A 23,349-nucleotide genomic window follows, 5' to 3' on the forward strand; every position below is an offset into this window, starting at 1 on the left:
GAACTGTGTGCCAGGATCTAGGGACAAAGGCAAACTATTTATTTTTATTATACTACATCCATTATAACTTTGTATTGTCTAATTGACAGTTTTTATGTATATAGAGCAAAAATGGACAGAACTAAAAGGATAGACATATCAATTTCATAGTAGGAAATTTTAACACTGTTTTCATAGCTGATAGAAGTAGACAAAAATCAGTAAGGAATAAAAGATGTGAACAACAATTAACAGACAACTTAATTGACATAGTACACTATGCTCAACAGCTGATGAACACATGGAACATTTACCATTTATTAGTATGTCAAGATGCAGTAGATTTTTTTGTATATGGACCTTGTATCCTGTGACCATTTTAAATCCATTTATGAGTCTTAGGAGATATTTTTTACATGTATGGCTCCCTGTTAGATTATCTATGTTGTGTGCTGTCTGGTCTTTATTTCCTGTTCCTACCTGCTTTACAGTTACCAACATGAAAATTCAGTCTCCAGAGTTTGGCAGAAACCTTCATGGTGGAAGCCAGCTATGCTTGCTTGTTTTTTAGTATTCTTAGATGCACTTAGTTTTGATGCTATACCAGTTTCTTTCATCCTAGTTCTGAAATATGTTTAAAATGTGATTTTAATAGTTTTTCATATTTACTATGTTTAGAAAGCTCATTCAAAGTATCTAATCTTATATACCACCAAAAATAGAAGTGTTTATTTTTCTATATGAATTTTAGATGCAACTTGTCTACTTAAAAAAATTGTTATTTTCATTGGGATAATGTTAAATTTACAGATTAATTAAAGGAGAATTGATACCCAGTCTTCTTTGGGATTACAATATGATTTATAATTTTTGAGAAGAAAGATGGGCAGTTTTCCTAAACTTTTGGCTCATTTGCTAGGTATTTTTTCTTCTGTTGCTGTTGTTGGGATAGTTTACTACCATTATATTCTGATTTTTTTTCTTGGAAAATATGAAAGCTATTATTTTATATATACTAGTTCTTTAATATTACTTCGGTTACCAGCTGCCTTACCAAAGTACCTTGTGGTTTCTGATAGTTTCCTTTTCATTTATTATTTTATTCCTTTTAAAGTATACAATTATATCTTCTGGCAAAAATGCAAACATTTGGAATATACACTGACAGTTTCTTTATGAGCTCTCTTTAGTCTTTGAGTTTATTAATTTTGAGCTTTAACTCCCTATGTCATTGCTCTTACCTGTGCCTTAATTTTCTTCTGTAATGTAATTTGGGCTATGGTTTCTCCATTCTTGTCTCTATCTAATCCCATTTTATTCATCCTAGATTTCAGGAATTCTTTAAAATATCTGATTCGTTGATGTTATTCTTCTTATTTTCCAGTGTTGTAATTTTATTCCTTTGAACAATATATATTTTCTGTAATTTCATGAGATTGAGAGTGAGAGAGAAGTAAATGAGTGTCCCTCGTTTACCATCTCAAAACCGTCTTTAAATACTAACAAAAAGAAAACATCAACAAAAGTCAGTGTACCTGGCTCTTGTGCTTCAGTAATTGAATATTTCTTGACTGGTCTGCACAGCTGAGGTTCTTTATACTACTTAAGTGTTTCCATCCGTTGAGAATCCCAATCTTCCCTGTTCTGCGTCTATATACCTTTCATGAATGTCTCTAGTCCCTGTACTCTAGAATCCTGGATGATTTTGATACTCTTTATTTCTGGGCTGTAAGACGTTGCATCCATGTAAGGACATAAGGTTCCAGTTACTCTGTTCTCTTTGCCTCTGGGTTTTAACCAGTATGTTGGAGCCAGATCAGGTTCAGTGTTATCAGGATCCGCTGTTAAAAAAGATTAAGGAACTTGGAGCCAAGCTGGAGACTTCCCACTACCTTCCCTCAAATGTAAACCTTTGTTCCCCACTTTGGATCTCAGAATAGACAAAAATTATGTATATCCAGCTAGCTGAATTGAGGTTTCCAGTCAGCCTTAGAAACTCATTTGCTAGTGGAACAGAGTCATATTAAGATACGGGCTCCTAGGCTGATTGCTAGAGGACAAGTCTTGAGTCTTAATCCACTTGTTAATTGTGGACAGAAGTGAAGGAGAATTACTCCTTTGTTTTTCAACACTTGTCTCTTGAGTCTAACAGAGAGGGCAGAACCTTTCTTGCTTTAAAGATAGACTATTTTTATTCACTCCAAATTTGAACTCTAGGAATAAAAAAGCAGCAGGATAAGTTTTACAGAAATGGGAAGTAGAGCAGAGTGAATTTGCCCAGGCACTCAACTTTTATTGATACAGTTCCTGCAGATACTTTGAAATGACTCATGCATTATATTTAAGGCCAATATTAATGGATATTGTGTTTTCAGAGAAAGTGGAGGTCATCTCGGCCTAACAAAATATATTTTGTTATTACTGTTGCTTCTTTAAAATCATTACATATTTGCAAATGAGTGAAAGAATTGATGGCAGAATACAATCAGTGAAAGAACTGAATGGGAAAATGAAATCAGTAGATTAATGAGTTTATAAAAATGGGAGTGAAGATGTAAGATACTTTTATCTTTCTAATGGGGAAGGTGAGAACCTTGTACAACTTCTTCCTAGCACTTATACTTTTAACTTTTAAATTCCTTATTTCTGTGTTTAATGTTTGTCTTCACCAATAGACTCTTAGTGAAGGCAAGGACTGAATTTCTTTATTCATTATACTCAGTACTTAACACAATACTTTTAAATATAATAATTTTCCTTATTGGAGATTAAAAACAGAAAAATGAAGTTCTTTTTTTCTTTCATGCTTCTCTATTTTGACTAATGAAAAAAATACTTATTAATTATATACTATAATCCAAACATGTTCCATACCCTTGATTAGGATCACAGTCTAATCTACAAGAGGGAAAGGTACCCAGCATTGAGATCTACTTCTGTAATTTTGGGGGCATTTCTTTCCAATTTTATTTCTATTCATAGATAATAAAATTGGGATAGTTTTATAAACATTGATATCTAACCAGCTTTTCTAACCAAATATTTTAAGTCTTTTCCGCATATGTTGAAACATTTCTTTTAAACCTGATTTCTAATGGCTCCACAGAAGTCCATTATGTGGAAGCTCAGTAATTTATTTAACAATAATGTTAAGCTGGAATGTATGCTCCATGAATATAGGAATTTTTTCCCTGTCAGTTCACTGCAATTCCCTAGCACCTACAACAGTGTCTAGTACATAGTAGGTGCTTAATACATAAAAAATGAATGAAATATTTAGGTTGTTCTATTTTTTCTATATTAGAAATAATGCTCTCCAAAGCATTTTTGTACAAAATACTTTCACTGTATTTCAGATGCTTTTCTAAATAATTACTTCTAGAAGAAACTTCTAGAAGAGGACCTTGCTGGTTGAAATGATATGGACAAACATGATTTCAGAGTCGTTTTCTCTATGAAATAATGTTATCTGTGGCTTTCTTTTTTTTTCACACTTCAGTTTTATAAGTTTTCTATAATAATATTCTAAAAGAATCAAACTAGTTATTTTTTTCTTTTAAGTGCATTTCTTTTATTCAGGGAGCAGTTAGTGATCTTGTGCCTGAAATATAGGGTTTTTGTTGTTGGTAGTGAAAGAAGAGGATTGAAAGTTTTCTTGGGCAGATGCAGTGAATGATTTGGTATGCTATTCTAAGGAACGTTATTTCACAGGAATGGGAGTCCTATCAAATGTTAATAAGCAGAGTAGTGATAGAATCAGAAAGATAAGAAAGATAATACTGATAGTGTAGAGGAAGGATTTGGTAGAGAAGAGACCAGAGGGAGGGAGATCCTGGATTTCTCACTCTCTAGCCTCCACGTCATTCAATTAATCATTGATTTTTTTTATCCTAAGTATTTCTTGAATTTCTTCCTCTCTTCCTTAGTTAGGTCCTCAATATCTTTCACCTCAGCTACTGCTGTAACCTTCTCATTTCTTTCCCTGCCTCAGAACCATTCTCCACAGAGCTATTAAAGTTATGTAGCTACAGCCAAATATGAAGAATGGTTCCCTATTATCTACATTTTAAGGTTCTAGTTGATTAGCATGGCATACAAACTCTTCCATTATTTGGATCCTTCACTTTCATTTCTAGCTATTCCCTGCTGTGCCGAAAACCTTTCCTAAGGAAGAAAACTGCTTATTATCCCTGATTGTCTTCACCCCTCTCCCCCACACAGATAGCACTTGCTTCTGTGCCTTGCTCATGCTGCCCCCATTTCCCAAAATATTCCCTCTCTCCAGTCAGACCCCCCTTGGTCCCCTTTTTCTGGGGCTCACTGCGTGAGACTCATATGTCAATAACCTCTTCCAAGAAATGTTAACATACATATTCACGGATTACATACCTCCCTCCTTTCTCCTGCCTTTTGGCTTAGGAATCTCTCTTCTGTGCTTTTTATAGGACCTTGTTTTTACCTTTCCTTTCATGTTGTACTATAATTATCTGTTTAGTTATGTTTCCCACACTGGACTGTGAGATTTTTGAGAGCAAGGGCTCTTTTATTTCTTTGTATTCTCAGCAGTTAGCATAATGTCTGACATATAGTAAGGTGGTCAAAAAGGAACCTATTGTCATTTTTCAGATGAAATAATGAGGGCTTGAACTAGGCCAGTGGGCAAGAAGGATGGGTGGGATAGACAGATTGTTAAAGAAGTCACTTTGGATGTCAGTGATAAGTTAATGGTAGAAATCATGGATGATTGAGGTATGCAACCTGAGTAAATGAGTTTAACGTGCAGGTTTTTGACTTCTTAAATTTGAAATATTTGCTGAACATTCTAGAAAGATGACTAATAGGTAACTAGAAGTATGGGTCTACCTATTAGGAGATAAGGATTTAGGAGTCATCAGCGTAGAGATATTAATTAGGGCATATGGAATAGATAATACAGGTCAGGAAGGAGAGGAGATACAAAAAAAGTGGAGTAGGGATCCTTGGGGAAAATCATTTAATAGGTTACAGAAAAAAGAATAAGTAGGGAAGTATATTGATTGTCAGTGATGTCCAATAATGAAGAGAGGTTGAAACAGATGAGAGTTGAGAACAATATATTTTATTTGGAATTTGGAAGGTCATTATTGATCTTTGAGAGAGTAATTTCAGTCCAGTAGAGGGAAATAGCAACTAGATTGAAATAGGTGATTGAAAGAGGCTGAGAAACAAATGATGAACAAGTGGAAAAAGCAAGCATATAGTACTCTTTACAAATGTGCTTTATGGAGAAATGATACCTTGTGGAAAAAGGGCTGTGATATCACTTTTTTGAGGGGAAGGTAGGATGGCAATAAAGTTTTTGTTTTATGTTTTGTTTTTGGATGGGAGATGGTCATGGAAAAGTTTATCAATTGGTGTTCAGGAGCCATAAGAAAGAAGGCTTGAAGTCCAGAAATAAATCTTTAATGGAACAAGGGAAAGAAGAAAAGGAAGGGGAGAGTCTGGCGTTAAGATCTCAGATGATACTGTTATCCTTGCAAGTGGTGGGGACACTTCTTCCTTGGGCTCAAAAGGAAAAGAAGTAGGGAGAAGTAGAAATATAGAAACATTTAAAGGTGGTATGAGGGAATGTGAAGGATCTATTTTCTGTGAAGTAGGCTACCAGGTCATTAATTGCAGGGTAAGGTTTGGATAGGCCAGGGATAGGATAGATGGTGGTGGCAGGGTGCACAGGTTATTTTACAAGATTGGTAAAGGACAAAGGATTAATGGTGAGGCTGCAGATGGATTTAGGGCTCAGTTGAGATTGAACTATGGAAAAAAAATAAAGCAATAATATAAATACTTAAATAATATGTATATTTGTTTATATATTTTTTTCCATAAAAGGGACTGAAGAAAAGGACAGGGCCCTGGAGAATCGCTTATAGTTACTCATTAGGATTAAGTGAGGCAGATAGTTAAGGACAGTGGTATTTGCTCTATAGTCCTGATGCTTGGAAGAATTGAAGAATGGGTGCAGGGTCGGGAGTGGGCTGCTGCAGACAGCAGTCTGGCTGTCAGTGGACTGAGAATAAGTCCTGCCTGGTCATAGGCCAGTGTGATCCAGAGTCAATTCAGAGTATTTAATGCATGGCTGATAATATTTGAGATTTAGTATGAGAAGGTGCCTTCCTTCCTTTTCTTTTCTTTTCTCTTCTCCTTCCTTCCTTCCTTTCTCTCTCTCTTCCTTTCTTCCTTCCTTTCTTCCTTCCTTCCTTCCTTCCTTCCTTCCTTTCTTTCTTTTTCTTTCTTTCTTTCCTTCTTTCTTCCTTCCTTCCTTCCTTCCCTTTTTTCTTTCTTTCCTCCCTCCCTCACTTCCCTCCTTCTCTCCTCCCTCCCTTCCCTCCTTCCCTCCTCCCTCCCTCCCTTCCTTCGTTCCTTTCTCCCTCTCCTTGCTCTGTATGTATATCAATTAAAGTATGTAAAATAAAAGCAACAAATAGATTGTAGATAATTTACTCTATTTTAAGACATAGTGAATTTTTTGCAGAAAAGTAGTATTGGCTGGATTATGAGCTCTTACTGCTTAGTTATTCATTCCTGGTTAAAATATCTCTGGTGGCCTTACATACCCTGTAGTAGTTATCAACTAATAGATTTCAAAATGCAAAGACAGCCCTAAAGAGATAATTTTTTTTTCTCCAAAGTATTTTGTCTTCTATCAGGAATTTGTCATTAGGTATTATATAGACCCAGTGGATAGGTTCATCTCTGGCATGGATATCTGACAGAAACGGCATTTCTCTCAATTATGCTTTTTCGTTAAAAAAAACAAAACAAAACGACTCTGAAAATGAAAGCATAATTTATGTACCTCCTATAAGAAATGCGTAAATTATGGGAAATAATAAAGGAGCAAGATATAATTGAAAATCAACAGCTCTACGAGTTAAGAACCTTCTCTCTACGACTCAATTGTTGTCAGTTACTGCTTAACTTAACGCTGGGTTTTCCTTTTTGCTTTCAGGAAAACCTTTAACTTACGCCCTGGGTGTTGCCTGTCCACAGTTTCCTGGTGGCTCACCGCTTCTGCCTGCTCCAGCCTTGCTCCGGCAGCTTCAAGGCTTCTGGGCTTCAGAGCTTGTTGTGAAAGCTTGCTGCTTTGGCCTGCTACCCCTGCTTCAGGTGTCAAAAGCTTTTAATTAGCTTGCTTCCTCTAATTACCATAACTAGGCCCTAATGTGTCTGCATAACCTAGTGTTAGGGTCTGAAGGGAGAATTATTTTTAGCCATTCATTCTTCCTTAAAAACTCTGTACCCTGGCTCTCCTGGGAGTCAAGGGAGAGTGAAAGAAGTTTGAAGTTATATTGCATGATTCACCTTTGATAGCCTCTGTATATGGGCTAGTCTTCAGTCCATAGGGGCACACTGGCATGGGCATACTATATTTTTATACCCGGTGTCTGCTCTAATTGGTCAATGCCCATGCTGTACCAATTTCTAAATATTTTGACTATCACTACTATATATATAAATTGCAACTCCATAGAGAGGACTCTTTGTAGTGTTTTTAGTTTGCTTGTTAAAGAGGCTCAGTATTTTTTTTATTAAATATTTTGAATACAGACTGATCACTAACAGAACAGTTTATAAAAAACAAATACAGTGATTTCCATACAGATTAACAATGATCACCATTAACATGGCAATAGGAATCAAGACTATAGGCATGATGAATGGGAAGATCTCTTCAAGAACCTGTAGAACTATTCAGTACTCATAGCAGTAAATAACTCTAGCTCTGTAATCAGGTAGCGAGGACTGTAGAACCTACTTCAGAGTGGTGTAGGAATTGATTTTGGCAGTATATGCATTGTGCTCAGCCCAGTGCCAGTCACAGTAAGCTTTCTATAAATGAGTGTTTTTGTTTATTATTATTAATAATAAGTGATGGTAGACATTATACAGCAGAGATAAAAAGGAGACAAAGACATGGAGCAATAAATAGTGAACAGTAACAATACACGAAAGATAATAAAAGCTAAGTTATGAAGTTGAGACTTTAAAAGCCATACATAATTGTTAAGAGAGCAACATGAGCTGGAATAATCTGGTACACACTTAAACCTTAAGATACAGAATTGTATCTCTTTTATCATAATGCCTTATTTTTATTTGAGTTTCAGTATCAATTTAGTAGTGTACCTGAAGCTGAGCATATTGATGCCTTTCAACTTTCTATGTATATACACTCATATAGATTACAAATCACTCGTGATTTATTCAGTAAATATTTATTGCATACCTATTGATTCCCAAGCACTGGGCACATACTAGTGAACAAATGAGAAAAAAATAATACCTACCCACATAGAGCTTATGTTCTAGTGAGTGAGGCAAACAGTAAGCAAAATACATAAATAGAATATACAGTTTGTTAAGTAAAAAGAGCTAAGGGGAAAAGGAAGCAAAGACATGGGATAGAAAGTGTGAAAGGGCAGAATGACATTTTAGGGAGGGAGTGAGAGAGCAAACCATGTAGCTATAGGGGGGAAAGACCATTTGAGACCTACAGAATAATAAGTGCAGAAACACTAAGTTGAGATTGAACAAGGTGATCAGTATGTTTGGAGAGAGTGATCTAGGAGGAGAGTAATATGAGATCTGGGAGACCACGATATGTTGGACCACGCTACTTAGAAGGTATAGCAAGGACTTTGACTTTTACATGGAGAGAGATCAGAAACTGAAGTTTTGGAGCAGAGTGTCATGATCTGAGCTAGTTTAAACAGAGTCACTGTGGCTGATGTTTTGAGAACAGATTTTGGGCCGTGAGAGCAGAAGTAGAGAGGCTAGGTAGGATAGTCCAGGCAAGACATCATGGTAGATGGGAATGGTATGGACTAGAGGAGGAGGTATGGCAAATTCTGGATATATTGAATGTAGACTAGCTTTGTAGGACTGCATGCCAGCTGCTTCTTGGATATTGAAATTCTGTTTAATATAGTATGATCATTCCTAAGTTATATGTTGTATCTATAAGTGATGATTCTTAAATTGTGTTTAAGAACTCATTCATTTACATTTGTCACCTACTGACTTTTCTGTAGCGTTTGCAGTTTTTCTAACATCATAGTGCTTTTAATATGCTGTCTTTAAAGACAGCTCTATATTTGGTGTTTTTAAAAACATGTCTTTGTTCTGTATTAAATTTATCATCTTCCCATCCATACTAAGTGTACTTTTCATTTTGATCAAATTATATAAGAAAGGACATTTTAACGTACTAACCTCTTATATGTCAGTTAGCTGTGGTTCTTGAAAATCTAGAACCTGAAGTTAGATTTCTAGGAGAATCTTCTTCTCCTCTTCTTCTTCTTCTCCTTCTTCTTCTTCTTCTCCTCCTCCTCCCCCTCCCCCTCCTCCTCCCCCTCCTCCTCCTCCTCCTCCTTCTTTATGAAATGAACGTGAAAATGATCTGTAGTGTTAAAGGAGAAAAGCAAGATCAGTTTTATTTTATCACTTCATCAACTTCATATTCTTGTCTCATCATGTCATCAATTTGATAATTTAAGAATATTTTCTGAACTGACTTTTAAAAAAATTGAAGTATAGCTGATTTACAATGTTGTGTTGGTTTCTGGTGTACAGCAAAGTGATACAGACACATATTTTTCATATTCTTTTCCATTATGGTTTATTACAGGATATTGAATGCAGTTCCCTGTGCTATACAGTAGGACCTTGTTGTTTATTTTATATATAGTAGTTTGTATCTGCTAATCCCAAACTCCTAATTTATCCCTCCCTCACCCCGTTTCCCCTTTGGTGAACTGACATTTTTATTTCACCACATCCCACCTCATTCCAGAAGAGTTTTTAGGCAGCTCATGAAACTGTTGTAAGATAGCTTTGAGAATGTTTTTCACCCTGCAGCAGCATGGCATTCCTGATTATCACATAGATGTGTAGTATGGGTCTCATTTTGGCCATTATCAGCCACACTATAAATACCTCAGTAATTAGTGGTCATTTCATGATCAGGATGAGGTATGGTATTCCATACTATCCCACCCCATGCTTCAAATTTTATATGTTCTGTACAGAAAATGTAGAAAGGGGAATAGAAATCATATCCCCTAGAAATACCTGATTTTTAAAATGTTTTGATGCCTGTCTTTCTCAGAATAAATATGGCATAGAAATGTATAGCTATATACTTTATGTTTATATATAAAAAAATTAATTTTAGTGTACAAATTTTAATAAACTTCTTTTAAACAATATATTGTGAACTTTCCCTATTAAATAGTATTCTTTAACATTTTCAAGAATATTAATAATTTTCTATTGTTTGTGATATATTCAGTCACTTTCACCTTTCAGAATATTTAAGTTATTTACAATATTTTACTGTTGGAAACCACGCGTAAATATTGTGGCTTAGTTTTTATTTGTGTATATATATGTTTATTTGAGGATATTTCTAACTATATTTCTATGTTGACGTATGTGTCATGGGTATAAATTTATGAAGTTGGAAGTTGAAGAGATCAAGCTTCTTATTTCCTAGTTACAGAAATTGAAGAAATTAGGATGTATAACGTCTACCACATATTAGTGATAGAGTAAACAACAGTTGAGAGATTGGGCTATAATGTGCTTAGTGCAATGCTTGACACATAATAATAGCTATTGCTTATTGAACACCTATTAAGTGCCAGACCCTGTTTTAATATTTTATACTTGTGTATAACCCGAGTCTGGCTGTAGAGTCCATGCTATCACCACTACCCTGAACAGCCACAATAAGTGCTAGCTCAGTGTTTGAGTGTTCAGTAAGTGCTAGCTTATTTCTGCTGCACAGCTCTATAATCCAGAGGTGGTTTTGGTTCCAATATTATTTGGATTTTAGAAAGGTAATTTAATACATACACTCTATTTTATATAACAGTCCTATTGGGGTTTTGAGCAGAACCTCATATGCAACAAATGCATTGGTGTTTCTGCAGTGAAGCATGTTTATCTTTACACTGAGATTAAAAAGAAAACAAAGCTCCCCCAAAACTATGCTTAGCCTGATGTCAGTATATGTTGCCAAATGAGTTGTGAAAACCATTTGGCTTTTAGAATTGCAGGTAAGGGATTGTGGACCTTCATAAAACTCTTAGAAGAGTAACTGGCATTTAGGACACACTCAATATGTGTTGGTGAATACTGCTGCTACGATACTGGTTATCATCAGATACTTATATACTCAAATGCATAGAAAATTCGTGAATCACACAGTGCTGGGAGGAGTTCTTTTCACACCACATGACCTGAGAAGGGCAAATCTAAGTGTTGGAGTCTTTCAGCCATTCTTCCCTAAATCAGAATAAGAGAGGGCTTAAGTGATGGCCGTCCTTATCTCTTCCCTGTCTTAAATGCAGGCATGTCTAGCTCTATGCTCCTGTCCTTCCGTCTGTTTGTGCTCCCAGTTGTGCAGCATATGATTTGAGTCTACAAAATAGTGAAACTTGCGTTTTCAGACTTTCAGAGATCCTAGTGAAAAAATGTTTCAAGTTTTTCCTCGCTCTTTATCATAGCACTCCCCCCCCGCCCCGCCTTTTTTTGTGGTGAGAACATTTAGATCTACTTTCTAGCAACTTCCAAGTATATAATACAATACTGTTAACTGTAGTCACCATACTGTACATTAGAGCCCCAGAACTTACTCATCTCTCATCTTATAACTGGAAATTTGTACCCTTTGACCAACATCTCCCCGTTTCCCTCAACTCCCAGCCCCTTTCACCACCTTTCTAGAATTAGAATTCTAGAAATAGAATTTTCTGTTTCTGTGAGTTCACCTTTTTCAGATTTCCCATAGAAGTGAGGTCATACAGTTTTTGTCTTTCTGTTTCTGGCTTATTTCACTTAGCATAATGTCCTCTAGGTTCACCCATGTTGTCACAAAAGCAAGATTTCCTTCTTTTTTATGGCTGAATAACATTCCGTTTTCTTTATCCATTCACCTGTCATTGGGTATTTAGGTTGTTTCTATATCTTGTACAGCCCCTTTTCTTTAAACATGAACCAACTGATCCGTCATTTCTGCAGATATGACCAGTTATGACTAAAGACTAAAGTGACTGCGTATGAATTTGAGATATTTCTTCTTCCTTCCCACCATTTTAATTGATGAGAAACTGTAATCACAGTTATTAGTATAACCATTTATGACAATTACCAAGATGTATTCTAGTTTAGATAATATTATAGTATTATACACTGATTTTAATTATATAGTCATATTATTGTTATTGCACTCTGATCCAAAAATAAATTTATTAAGTGCCCCTGATATGTACATTTGCTATTAAGATTTAAAAAATTTTGGACTTGAGTTTAAACCTATTCTCTATGCTTAGAACTATCCTTTTGAACTGTTTGAAGATATGTTGTATATAGTTTGTTTTCTCCTTCTGCACATTAGAGTAGTATTTGTCTTCTCCCTACTCCACCCACCCCCAGTAACTGGAAACAGCCTTTGTCTCCTCTTATGTAGTTCAGTCTCTGCTCTATAGCATCCCAAGTGAGCTGCAAGGGCCCTTTGAGATTATCTAGTCAAACTGAGGGAGAGAAGTAGAAACAGAAATGTAATCAGTTTGTTGAGAGTGAAAATAGGGGATTACTTATTTGTATTTGACAGTTTTTTGATCCATAACTAAAATACAAAATACAGAAATATCTGTTCCTTTTTTTGTTGGAAAGGTATGTGTGAAGTCTACAATTTGTAGAGATGTTAGCCTTAATTGATCTTCAGGTTGTGTGTGTGTGCGCACGTTGGGGGTTGTGGTATAGTGTGTAAGAATATGTGGCATGTCAGTTTATGTCATACTGTTTGATCCCCATGGAACATGTTTGTTTTGGCAGCTGGCTTTCCCTGTAGCTTCGTGTTGGAATTTGGCATGCAGTGTTTAAGCTCTAGTTATTTCATTTGGTACATTTTGGTCAATTTCTTAGTGATAGTAGATATTGAGTTTAAATTCCAGAGCAGAAAACTTGAAAACAAGAATATAATATACAATCACCAACCGACACCATGTTCAAAAACACAGTTGTTTGTTTGGCACATGTTCACTAATGTAACTTTTTCAACTGACAATATTATTTGATTTAGGATCTTAGAATTTGAACTGCATGGAAATCTGATAATTTTGGTATTTATTTTTTTTTACAGAGAGGAAAAAGGAAAATGGATGACTGAAAAAAGTATTATTTGTCACATTTTAAAAGTTGTATTTCCTTTCCTAGGTTGCTGTAGTGAAACTAAAAAATGCAGATAAAGTATTTGCCATGAAAATATTGAATAAATGGGAAATGCTGAAAAGAGCTGAGGTAAGATTCTAATTATTGGAATATTTAAATAATATTTTAGAAATATTTTTAGAGAAAAATAAAATTATAGAGAGCCAATAGGTCTTTAAGTATCATTTAGTAACCTTTTATCTACGATGGCATTATTTTTTAAGGCCTAAGAGACAAATTCAATAATTCACAATTATGATATAGTTATGATGAATGTTACATTTGTGATGCTATTTTAATATTATCTGAAAACCAAATGGAAACCCTTAGAATGTCAGGCTTAGACACTTATGTTAAAAGGATGTGTGGAAACCAGTTTCTTTTATAGGAAGAAATTTTATAGTGATTGACATCCAATTTGATATAACTTGTTTATATTATTTATCTGCATTCTGCTATAAGCAAATTCAGCAGGAATTTTGAATATGGCCTGTAAGAATTCTGTTTATTGCTGACTATGCAGTTAAATTTATGTTTTGTTTTATATTATTAAAAATGGGAGTAAAATCTGCTGTTGCAAGAGTTGTCAGCATTTTAATCTTGGTGCTAGATTTGAGGGAAAGACTGGAATGATGTTGAAAATATCTAATAGCCGATATGTATGTCAAACCTGACATTACACGTAAATTTGGGGAGTGGTTCTGGAGGTCTCCTGCTGTTCTGGGTTATAGTGAGTTGCTCAGTGAGGTAGGGCATTCAGAGGCCTCAGGGAAGCAGAACTTACCGGTGTGGAAGTATTTTAATATTTTAACTTACAGAAGGATTATACTGCTGAGTAGGCTGAGTGTTAGCTCTAGAGGGTAGTAAGATTCATAAGAGGAAAATGATAAATTAGCCCTTAGAAATCTTTCTGTATATACCAGTACTTGTAGCAACCTGAAAAACAGCAAATACATAGGGAAAAGCAAAAATGGTTCCCATGATGATAGATACATACTGTGGTAGTGAAAGTAAATATTTCAATATTTCTTTCTTTTAGAAAATTTGAAGAAATAACAAAACACAAAGAAGAAGCTAATAATCACTTGTATTCCATCACTTAGAATTAATAACATTTTGGGCAAGTTTTGCTTTCAGTCTTTTTTTTCTACTTGCCTACTGAAAAAAACTGCACACATGAAATTACAGATATATTCTTTGTAAAACAAATAATAGCACATTACAGATAAAGCTAAAGTACTCTTTGACTATACCCCGCCCAAGTCCAGCCCCTCTTTACCTCCCAGAGGTGATTACAGAGGTAATAAAATCATGTTTAAAAGTGTATCTGGAAAGTTTTATGTCACTCTCTGACATATGTGCCAGTGCCCGTTATATTCAATAACTTCAATGTTTACTTTTGTATTTCCCTAAAACTGAATTGCCTTACTGTCACTGGTCATATTTTCCACGTAATAAACACTGAGATTGAGTTTAGTATGCAGTCTGTTTATTAGGGGGTGCTTTTGAAATTGACATTGACAGACGGGAAAGGAGGTGAAATATGATTTGTCAGGGAGAAGTCAAGCTGCCCCTTCAGCCTCTGTTGATCCAACAGGGATCCGTGGAGCAGAAATGGTCCTTCAGAGTTGTCCTGCGTTGGGCCAAATGGTTGACCTTTATGCACTTGCCTCAGTTAGTTAGTCATTGGATACGGGCTGCCTCCAGAAGGACATGGCCTTGGACTAGTAGGCTTTCGGTGGCTGAGGCAAAGCCTGGAGGGGCTGACAGCATTGCCAGCAGTTGGAACAATAAGTCTTATTATTAAAAATTAGTAAAGAATTATGTTCTAATTGTTTCGCAGAACTCATAATTGTAGTGGTTTAGTGTTCCAGGGTTAGCACTTTTAAAAAATTTAATTAAAGTTTGTACTTACTTTTTATGATGTTGGATATGTTGGGGAAGATTTTTTTTTTTTTTAACATCTTTATTGGAGTATAATTGCTTTACAATGGTGTATTAGTTTCTGCTTTATAACAAAGTGAATCAGTTATACATATACATATGTCCCCATATCTCTTCCCTCTTGCATCTCCCTCCCTCCCACCCTCCCTATCCCACCCCTCTACGTGGTCACAAAGCACCGATCTCCCTGTGCTATGCGGCTGCTTCCCACTAGCTATCTATTTTACGTTTGGTAGTGTGTGTATGTTGGGGAAGAATTTTGAAAAGAAAGAGTAACTGGTTTAACTTTCATTACTCACTGGAGGAAGTGGCAAAATTGAAGATAAAACAGGAATAATTAAAAATTAAATATTATTTTGTTGAATTAAAAGTCATTAATATGTTCTCTTTCTGGGGCAAGATGGAATAGATGTGCTTCTTCCTATCTTTCCCATTAAGTACAGCTAAAGACCATGGACATTACATATAAAACAGATATACAAAGACTCTGAAAGGCAGAGAGAATGTGGAACAGCTAGGGGCCTTGGGACCCAAGGAATGTCACTCATTCCTTGAGGTCAGTATTATTCTGATGGAATAACCAGATAAGGACCATACAAAGAAAGTTAAAGAGCAATATGCCTCATGAACATAGATGCAAATATCCTTAAGAAAATATTAGCAAATAGAGTTCAGCAATATATAAAACAAATCATACACCATGACCAAGTGGGGTTTATTTGAGGGATACAAGGCTGGTTCAGTATTTGAAAGGAACTTGCCTCAAACTATTTGAAACTTTCATTTTTCAGGAAGAAATTCTACATTGAAACTTTTAAAAAGGAATTCATTTTAAAGTAGGATGGAATTATATTTCTGTGCTTGAATTGTCCAATCCTTTTTTAAAAAAACATTAAAAAGAAACCCATTCTGATCATTACTTATCTAATTTTGGAAAACTGGTCCTACCAGTGATGCTTAATGAATTACAAATGAGCAGCAAAATTTCTTACTTTTTAAATCTGTGTATTGTTGATACTTTAGAACACTATTCAGAGATTTACCTCCAACCTGTTTGTCATATTTATTTCTATTTAAGGTATGTAACAGATATATAATTAGTGGGACATGGATTATTTGAAGATACTAGGAAATTTGTCTCTTTCTATACCTGGCAGATAGATAATTAGTAAATCTTATAGTTACAAAGATTAATATCTCTAAAGATTCATCATTTACAAACTTTGTTAGTATGTCAACAATCCCTTAAGTTAACTTCTCCTAGTCTATTCTGTGAATTTTACTTTCACTTCAAATTTATTCACCTCTTATTGATTTCACTCATATAGGAGATGTCTTACTCATTTCGTTGGAAGATGCAGTATAGTTTACAGAAATGCTCTCCATCTCAAGAGTCAAACCTTTCCAAGGCTCAGTTATCTTATTTATTAAATAAAGATAATTATCTCTATACCATAAGTGGAGGAATAATATATCTTAGTTTAACTGTGATAGTACTGGTTTATGCCTATTGTCTTATTTTTGTTATTGTTGTTAGCCCTGTTTTATTATTTTTATACATGTATGTGCCAGTAGTAGTAGCAGCAGTAGTTAATAGTAGTAATGAATTGAGGTCATTAGATTGGAACTGCCTCTACTTCCTGATCTGCTACGTATAGTAAAAAAAGAAAATGCAAGCACTCTAGAAAATAACAAGTAAAAAAATGAAAGCTTTTTTTCCCCCCTCCCTCAGATGTCCAGTCTTTCTGTTCAAAGTAAATCATTATTAAGAGTTTCTTATTTATCCTTAATAGAAAATTTTACTCTATTGGAATCATATTAAAAGGCTGATTTTTTTCACAGTGCTTTTACCACTTAATAATATATATTGGATTTTTCCATTTCCATATTTATACATTTACCTAATTCTTTTTTTAAAAAAATAAAGTATTTATTTTTTATTTTATTTTTGGCTGCGTTGGGTTCTTGTTGCTGCGTGCGGACTTTTCTCTGGTTGTGGTGAGCAGGGGTTACTCTTCGTTGCAGTGCGCAGGCTTCTCATTGCAGTGGCTTCTCTTGTTGTGGAGCACGGGCTCTAGGCACGCGGGCTTCAGTAGTTGTGGCTAACGGGCATGGTTGCTCCCCGGCATGTGGGATCTTCCTGGACCAGGGCTCGAACCCGGGTCGCCTGCATTGGCAGGCGGAGTCTTAACCAGTGCGCCACCAGGGAAGCCCTACCTGATTCTTTTTAATAGTTTCATTATACTGAATGGATATATTGTTTAGTAGGATGATTTTTTTTTTAAACATTGTTGGGCATTTAGATTATTTCCACCTTTTTATTATTTTTATTTGGTTATTTCACCAAATCTAACTATGTGTGTTTAGCAAAGAGAAATTTCAAAACAAGAGAGAAAATAGTGCATCAGAACTAGTCACGCCACCTAAGAAGTATATGCAATGTAACATAGAAATAGAAAGGGCTGGGCTTCCCTGGTGGCGCAGTGGTTGAGAGTCTGCCTGCCAATGCAGGGCACACGGGTTCGGGCGCTGGTCTGGGAAGATCCCACGTGCTGCGGGGAAACTGGGCCCGTGAGCCACAACTGCTGAGCCTGCGCGTCTGGAGCTTGTGCTCCGCAGCAAGAGAGGCCGCGACGGTGAGAGGCCCGCGCACCGCGATGAAGAATGGCCCCCGCTCGCCGCAACTAGAGAAAGCCCTCGCACAGAAACAAAGACCCAACACAGCCAAAAATAAATATAAATAAATAAATTAATTAAAAATTAAAAAAAAAAAAGAACTAGAAAGGGCTGTGAAATACTGTTAATCAGAGATATTGCTGTTGGCTACCCTGAGGTACTCCAGGTTGTGTATGCTGAGGTTGAAGGGATTTTAAGGATAATTTTTACGCTAAGGGATTTTCACGTCCTGCTGACTCTAGAATTTATCCACTCCCCAGATTAAATTCCTCAGTAGTGGAACTCCTGGGTTGTGTGGGACGGGTATACCTTTAAACTTCGATAGCTATTGTCAAATTGTCTTCTAAAAAAAGTTGGATCAGTATATCTTTGCACTCATAGTATGTAAACATGTCTGTTTTCTCACACATTTGCCAATTGTGGATGTTATCAAATGATTTATGTGACGTGTCTCATGTTTGATTTGGTCACCAAATATAAATGTGGAGATTTAAAAGTAAATTGATGCTTTGGTGTGTAAGAGCTGATATTTGAAGTTCTTGCATTTTGCAATTTAAAATTCCACTTGTTTATTTTTTAAAAATAAAAAAAACTTGACTTTTTCCCCCTCAAACATTAGCTTAGAGAGAATGATTCAATTATTATTTGAAAGTCTTTTTTTGTGGTAATACTTCATGGGTGAGATAAGTCTTTATTACTTATAAATTAGAAGCCAAAGTAGATATATCATGAATGGATTTTCTCATTTTAACATGTGATTTCCAAGTATTTGGGCAATTTGGATATTCTGTATAAGAATGTTGATCTGATGATCAAGGCTCAGTTATCTTATTTATTAAATAAAGATAATTGTCTCTATACCATAAGTGGAGGAATAATATATCTTAGTTTAACTGTGATAGTACTGGTTTATGTATATTTAGGGTGTGACTAGTCAGGGTGTGACTCAGGGAGACTTTGGATCTAGGGAAAGAGAATCATGTGACAGTTTTGCAGAATTATTATCATTTATATATATGGTCTGTATTAACTTCTGTTTCAGCATAGGTATTCCTTTTCTTCTTTCTTTTTAACCAATAACCCATTAAGGATAAAATTTAAACAGTATATAACTGAATATTAACAATGTAAAACTGCACAACACTCAAAACCATCACTGTGCAAGCAGAATGTTTGGCTCAATAGAAACCGAGTGACAGAATCTGAAGAAGCTATACGGTCTCCAGTAACCTCTCCTTTGTGATTATTGCATTCTCAGAGACTCAAATATTCTTTTTTTTAAGGGAGGATTTTAAAAAAATCTTACTTAGTTTTTTCAAAAATGTAATTGAAATGGACATTATTAAATGTCTTTATATTGAATCCTTGGTATACATGCATCATGGTTGGGTTAATATTGATCTAGAACAGGGTTTTTCGGCAGTGGCACTTACGACGTTTGAGGCCAGGTAATTCCATCTGGAGGCTGTCCTATGCATCGTAGGATGTGAAGCAGCATCCCTGGCCTCTTCCCACTAGATGCTGGTAGCATTACCCCTCACCCTCCTCAGCTGTGACAACCAACTGAGGACAGTGTGATATACGGAAGCAAAAAAGGAGACTGTGCTTCACATCTAAACTAAGTATCTGAGGCATTAATAGGAATAGTCTATAATGCCTAAGTATGTATGGATAAAATCATATGATGTCTGAGATTTGCTTCAAAAAAATCCTCTGTGTATATACATATGTGTGAGTGTTCGCATGTATGTGCGTGGAGGAAGGGTGGTGGTAAGTGGGTGAGAGTGTAGATGAAATAAGATTGAACAATAAAATAATTGTTGAAATTGGTTGATGGGTACATTGGGGGCAGGGGATTATTTTACTGCTTTCTCTTGTATATGTTTAAAATTTTCTATGATAGTTTATATTTTATGCTTTTAAAAATCAATTTATTTTTTCACTACATAGTTTAGAAGAGATTAGAATCTACTAAAGTTAATCTGTTCTGTTGACAGGTAGTCTTTGGAGCTTTATTTAGTTTGGAGTCATTATTTAGTTTGGAGTCATCAGTCAGTCACATTTCCAGATTCTAGCTGGAAATGTCTTTAAAATTTCAGATAGCTGTCCTGGTAAGATAAAGCCAGGAGAAAGGAGTCTCCTAGGCTTGACAGACTTCACCACCTCTCTAAAATGTTAGCAGCAAACCATAATTTCAGGTCAGTTAAAGTCTAAAACAGAAGTTAGTTGTATGTCAAGTGATTCTATTTTCCCCCTAAAGTGAACGAAAGCATAATATTCTAGATTTTAATAGTTGAATTGACAGGTAAAACTGCCCATTCATTTGGTTTAAGCTTTATTTGTTTTTAAAATTTTCCTTGGTGATGCTGTTTAATAAATGGCTTTGGAAATTCTATTGCATCAAATAAAATTTATGGAAATATGTGGAAAAAAATTAAGGTACATAATTAGGGTAAATTAAGTAATGCTAATTGTTTTGTATATCATGGCTGTTGAATTTATCTTGTGGGAAATAAATTATTAGGCACCTGCTATGTGTAGAATACTGTATGATGGTTTTTCAGTGTGTATGGAATGTGGTACAGCCATTAAGAAAAATTAGGTCTCTATGTACTGGTGTGGAAAGCTGTTCAGATATATTATTACTTGAAAAAAACGACTTACAGAGCACTGTGATCTCATTTGTGTAAAGGAAGAAAAGATAGGGGAGATGGGATGCCATATGAATATAGTGTGTGTGTGTGTGTGTTTATATGCTTATGTGTATACAGAAATTTTCTGAGAAGAAATTCAGCTGAGTTATTGGTAGTAACCTCTGGACATAACAGGTGGACAGTGAAACTATCAGGGTGTGACTCAGGGAGACTTTTAATTTCTGCTGTACCTTTCAGTTCTTTTTGGCATAGCAGCTTTTTAATTAAAAATTTAAAGATATATTATAGAATTATAAAGTATCATATAAATTATTTTTTATTTTTAGCCACACATTTCTAAGGTTCTCCAGGATATATCTTTATAATAGTGGAAATATAACCTCAGAATAAATTAAAACTTTTATAAATCAGTAAGAAAAAGACAATTCATTAGAGAAAATGGGCAAAGGGAGTTTTTCAAAGAGAAAACTCAGATGTCCAATAAGCATATGTAAAATTATTTATTTACAGGGAACTCTACTCGATGCTCTGTGGTGACCTAAATGGGAAGGAAATCCAAAAAAGAGGGGATATATGTATACGTATAGCTGATTCACTTTGCTGTACAGTAGAAACTAACACAACATTGTAAAGCAACTATACTCCAATAAAAATTAATTAAAAAATATGAGTGCAACAAAAAAAGATTTATTTGCACCTGTAATTAGGAATATGTTAATTAAAAGAATGATGAGATATTATTTCACGCCCATCATATTGACACACACTTAAAAGTTTAACAATGCCAAGTGTAGTTGAGGATGTGGGGAAAAGGAGAGATTTCATACACTGGGGTGAGGGTAGTATCTGGTATACCACTTAGGAAAGAAAATTGGCTGAATCTGGTAAAGCTGAAAACGCTTAAAACTAGTATTTCTGTTTCCAGGTGTATACTCTAGGGAAACTCTTGCAAGTCCCCTACAACGAACGAGTTCCGTTCCCTAGAGCGCGTTCGTAAGTCCAACTTGTTTGTAAGTCCAACAAAGTTAGCCTAGGTGTCCAACTAACACAGTCGGCTATATAGTACTGTACTGTAATAGGTATATAATACTTTTTACACCAATATTACATAAAAAGCAAACACAAAAAATAAAACATTTTTAATCTTACAGTACAGTACCTTGAAAAGTACAGTAGTACAGTACGACAGCTGGCATACAGGGGCTGGCATCAAGTGAACAGGCAAGAAGAGTTACTGACTGGAGGAGGGAGAGGAGATGGGAGATGGTAGGGCTGAAGGATCATCAGCAATAGGAGACGGAGGGCAAGCTGCAATTTCACTCACGCCTGACGTTGATGGCACAGGTTCTGGTTCCTTGCTGGATTCAATTCTATCTACCCTCTTGAAAAAACGATCCAGTGATGTCTCAGTAGTACTGTACCAGCTACATCACCGCTGCTTTTACACTTGCTTCCAGACATCCTGGGCTTGAAATAAAAATACTGTACTACTGTACTCTATACAGTGCTGTACAGTAAAGTATACACAAAAGCACAACCACTTGTAGAGGATGCATGCATGTGGCAATATATGCCAGACAGGTGAACTAACTTACGTGATTGGACATGCCAACACACGTTCGCATCTTTGAAAGTTCACAATTTGAAGGTTCGTATGTAGGGGACTTACTGTACATTTGTACAAATATATTCATTGCAGCATTGAAATAATGCAAAATTGGGTGATTTTCATGATTGGGGGGTTACATAAATAAATTCTGCTGTATTCCTACAATGGAATACCACAGCAATTAAAAGGTAAACAGCCATTATTGAGTAAAAAGGGATCTCGTTGCAAAGGGATAGATGAAATTACACTATTCGTGGAAGTTTTCAAAACACAAAACAATTCTATTGTTTTTGGACACATACATGTGTAATAAAGCATGTGATGGGAAGAATATATACTAACTTCAGATTATTCATTTTCTCAGAGGGAGAAGGGACAGGAATGCTCTAGGAATAAGAAGGCTACAACTTGTATCATATTTTCTTAATGACAAAAAGATCAGAAGTAAATGTGACAAAATGTTGACATTTATATTATCTAGATGGTAGATTGGACCATGGTTGTTAAATAATTCTGTGTATTTTTCTAAGCTACAACAGTATTTTTAAATATAAAATACTTTTAAGTGTACTGTTCCAGTTGTTCAATTTCTGAGGGTTCTTTGAAACTTGACTTATTGGAAAGTCATATAATATTAGATGTATTCCCTTTTCAGAACAGAAAGTGTAATAAATATTTTAAGCAATTCTTTGCATAATATATTTCCTAGTTTTACATGAAGTATTCTTTATCTAAAAAAATGTTTTTTTCCTTTTCAGACAGCGTGTTTTCGTGAAGAAAGGGATGTGTTAGTGAATGGAGACAATAAATGGATTACAACTTTGCATTATGCTTTCCAAGATGACAATAACTTAGTAAGAATCTTTTTATATGTCTCTATATCCTTATTAATTTTTTATTGGCAGAATTTAGCATTATTTTCTCTTAAGCATTATTTAAATGTAAATGTTATTTAGAAAACCACTGAATTTTGGAGTATAAGTTGTTTATTTTGATATATGATTTCTTTCCCTGGGTAATTCAATACCTTTCCATTGGAATTTTTTATGTTTTTTAATAAATACGTCAAAACTAAATCCAAACAGATTTACATTCTATAAAAGGTGGTCAGGATTTTTTTCCATGATTTTCTCAAGGTATCTTATTTGTAGTATTCTATTACTATTTAGAATTTTACATATTTTTCAAAGTTGTCATGTGTTACTTTAAGTAGAGCCATATTTAAAATCTAGG

The 23,349-nt window shown here is 35.1% G+C and overlaps 1 protein-coding gene across 7 annotated transcripts in view; it reads left to right on the forward strand.

The window, feature by feature from the left end:
- Nucleotides 1-23,349, forward strand: part of CDC42BPA (CDC42 binding protein kinase alpha) — a 320,607-nt gene that overhangs the window by 89,114 nt on the left and 208,144 nt on the right. For all 7 annotated transcript variants that reach the window (XM_068541725.1, XM_068541720.1, XM_068541719.1 and 4 more), the window contains exons 3-4: nucleotides 13,240-13,323; nucleotides 22,875-22,970. In XM_068541725.1, the coding sequence (XP_068397826.1) occupies nucleotides 13,240-13,323; nucleotides 22,875-22,970 (180 nt within the window). The remainder of the gene's footprint in view (nucleotides 1-13,239; nucleotides 13,324-22,874; nucleotides 22,971-23,349) is intronic.

Source organism: Eschrichtius robustus, chromosome 3 (assembly GCF_028021215.1).
Source record: "Eschrichtius robustus isolate mEscRob2 chromosome 3, mEscRob2.pri, whole genome shotgun sequence".
In the NCBI taxonomy this organism is placed as follows: Eukaryota; Metazoa; Chordata; class Mammalia; order Artiodactyla; family Eschrichtiidae; genus Eschrichtius; species Eschrichtius robustus.